General features: G+C 39.6%; 1 protein-coding gene across 1 annotated transcript in view; it reads right to left on the bottom strand.

Moving 5' to 3' along the window:
- Positions 1–708, bottom strand: part of sha (shavenoid) — a gene marked incomplete at its 5' end in the record, with an annotated part of 11,237 nt that extends 10,529 nt beyond the window's left edge. Inside the window, one exon of the mRNA XM_026816148.1 lies at positions 575–708. Coding sequence (XP_026671949.1) covers positions 575–708 — 134 coding nt within the window. The remainder of the gene's footprint in view (positions 1–574) is intronic.
- Positions 709–806: the final 98 nt, after the last annotated feature.

Raw genomic sequence — 806 nt, 5'->3', positions numbered from 1 at the left:
GCAATTAGGATATTTACTACAATATACAAAAAAGCATATTTTAATCTGCGAGGAACCGACGTATTTTAATGAAATTAGGGCGAAACTTGAACCACATTCCATCGTCGAAAGTTTTCACGAGCAGCTTATTAACTTTACGCCAGAGGATTTTACAAGCAGTTCGTTCGCCTCGTCGGCGAGGATCAACAGTTCTGTTTAAAAATAACGACACTTCCCGTTGTGTATTTTATTCCAAAGGAAACAGTGGCTACGCGATAATCTTCTTCGAGAGCCAATTATAAAGCAGCGAGAATGAATAAAACAGCAGAAGCCTTTTTAACCGAACCATCCAGATTGCAACGAGTGCATTATGGAAAAAATTGTTCCTCTTAAGTCGAATATAAAAAGTTACCGTTTGTCCTGTTCATTAAATCGCTGTTACCCTTTAAGTTATTGTGGAATAAAATTTGTTTCACAATAAAACAGTGTCCTGTTGCTCGTTTTATAGTTGAATCGTCGGGTCTGAACGACCAGAAAGGGTTTATTGGCCCCTGACAAGTTAATGACTCATTTTATACGTGTGAAGGTGACCAACCTGTAGGAAGGTCCTTCCTTCGTCACGAAATAGCCTGAAGGGTGGCTCCGTATCTGAAAGGTTCCTTAGTTCGGACCATCCTGATTTCCCCAGCTGCTGAGCTCCGGTTATCCCGCACACAGGCGTGGTTACACCTTCATTTAGTGGTTCCAAGGTCACAAAGATTAATCAACTAATAATTGAAAGATTCCCAACGAAATTTCAATTCTTTTAAAATAGTACATATTAAGGT

This window comes from Ceratina calcarata, unplaced genomic scaffold (assembly GCF_001652005.2).
Source record: "Ceratina calcarata isolate Rehan_Ccalc_2016 unplaced genomic scaffold, ASM165200v1 scaffold493, whole genome shotgun sequence".
Lineage (NCBI taxonomy): Eukaryota > Metazoa > Arthropoda > Insecta > Hymenoptera > Apidae > Ceratina > Ceratina calcarata.
This window is presented reverse-complemented; position numbering and strand designations above follow the sequence as displayed.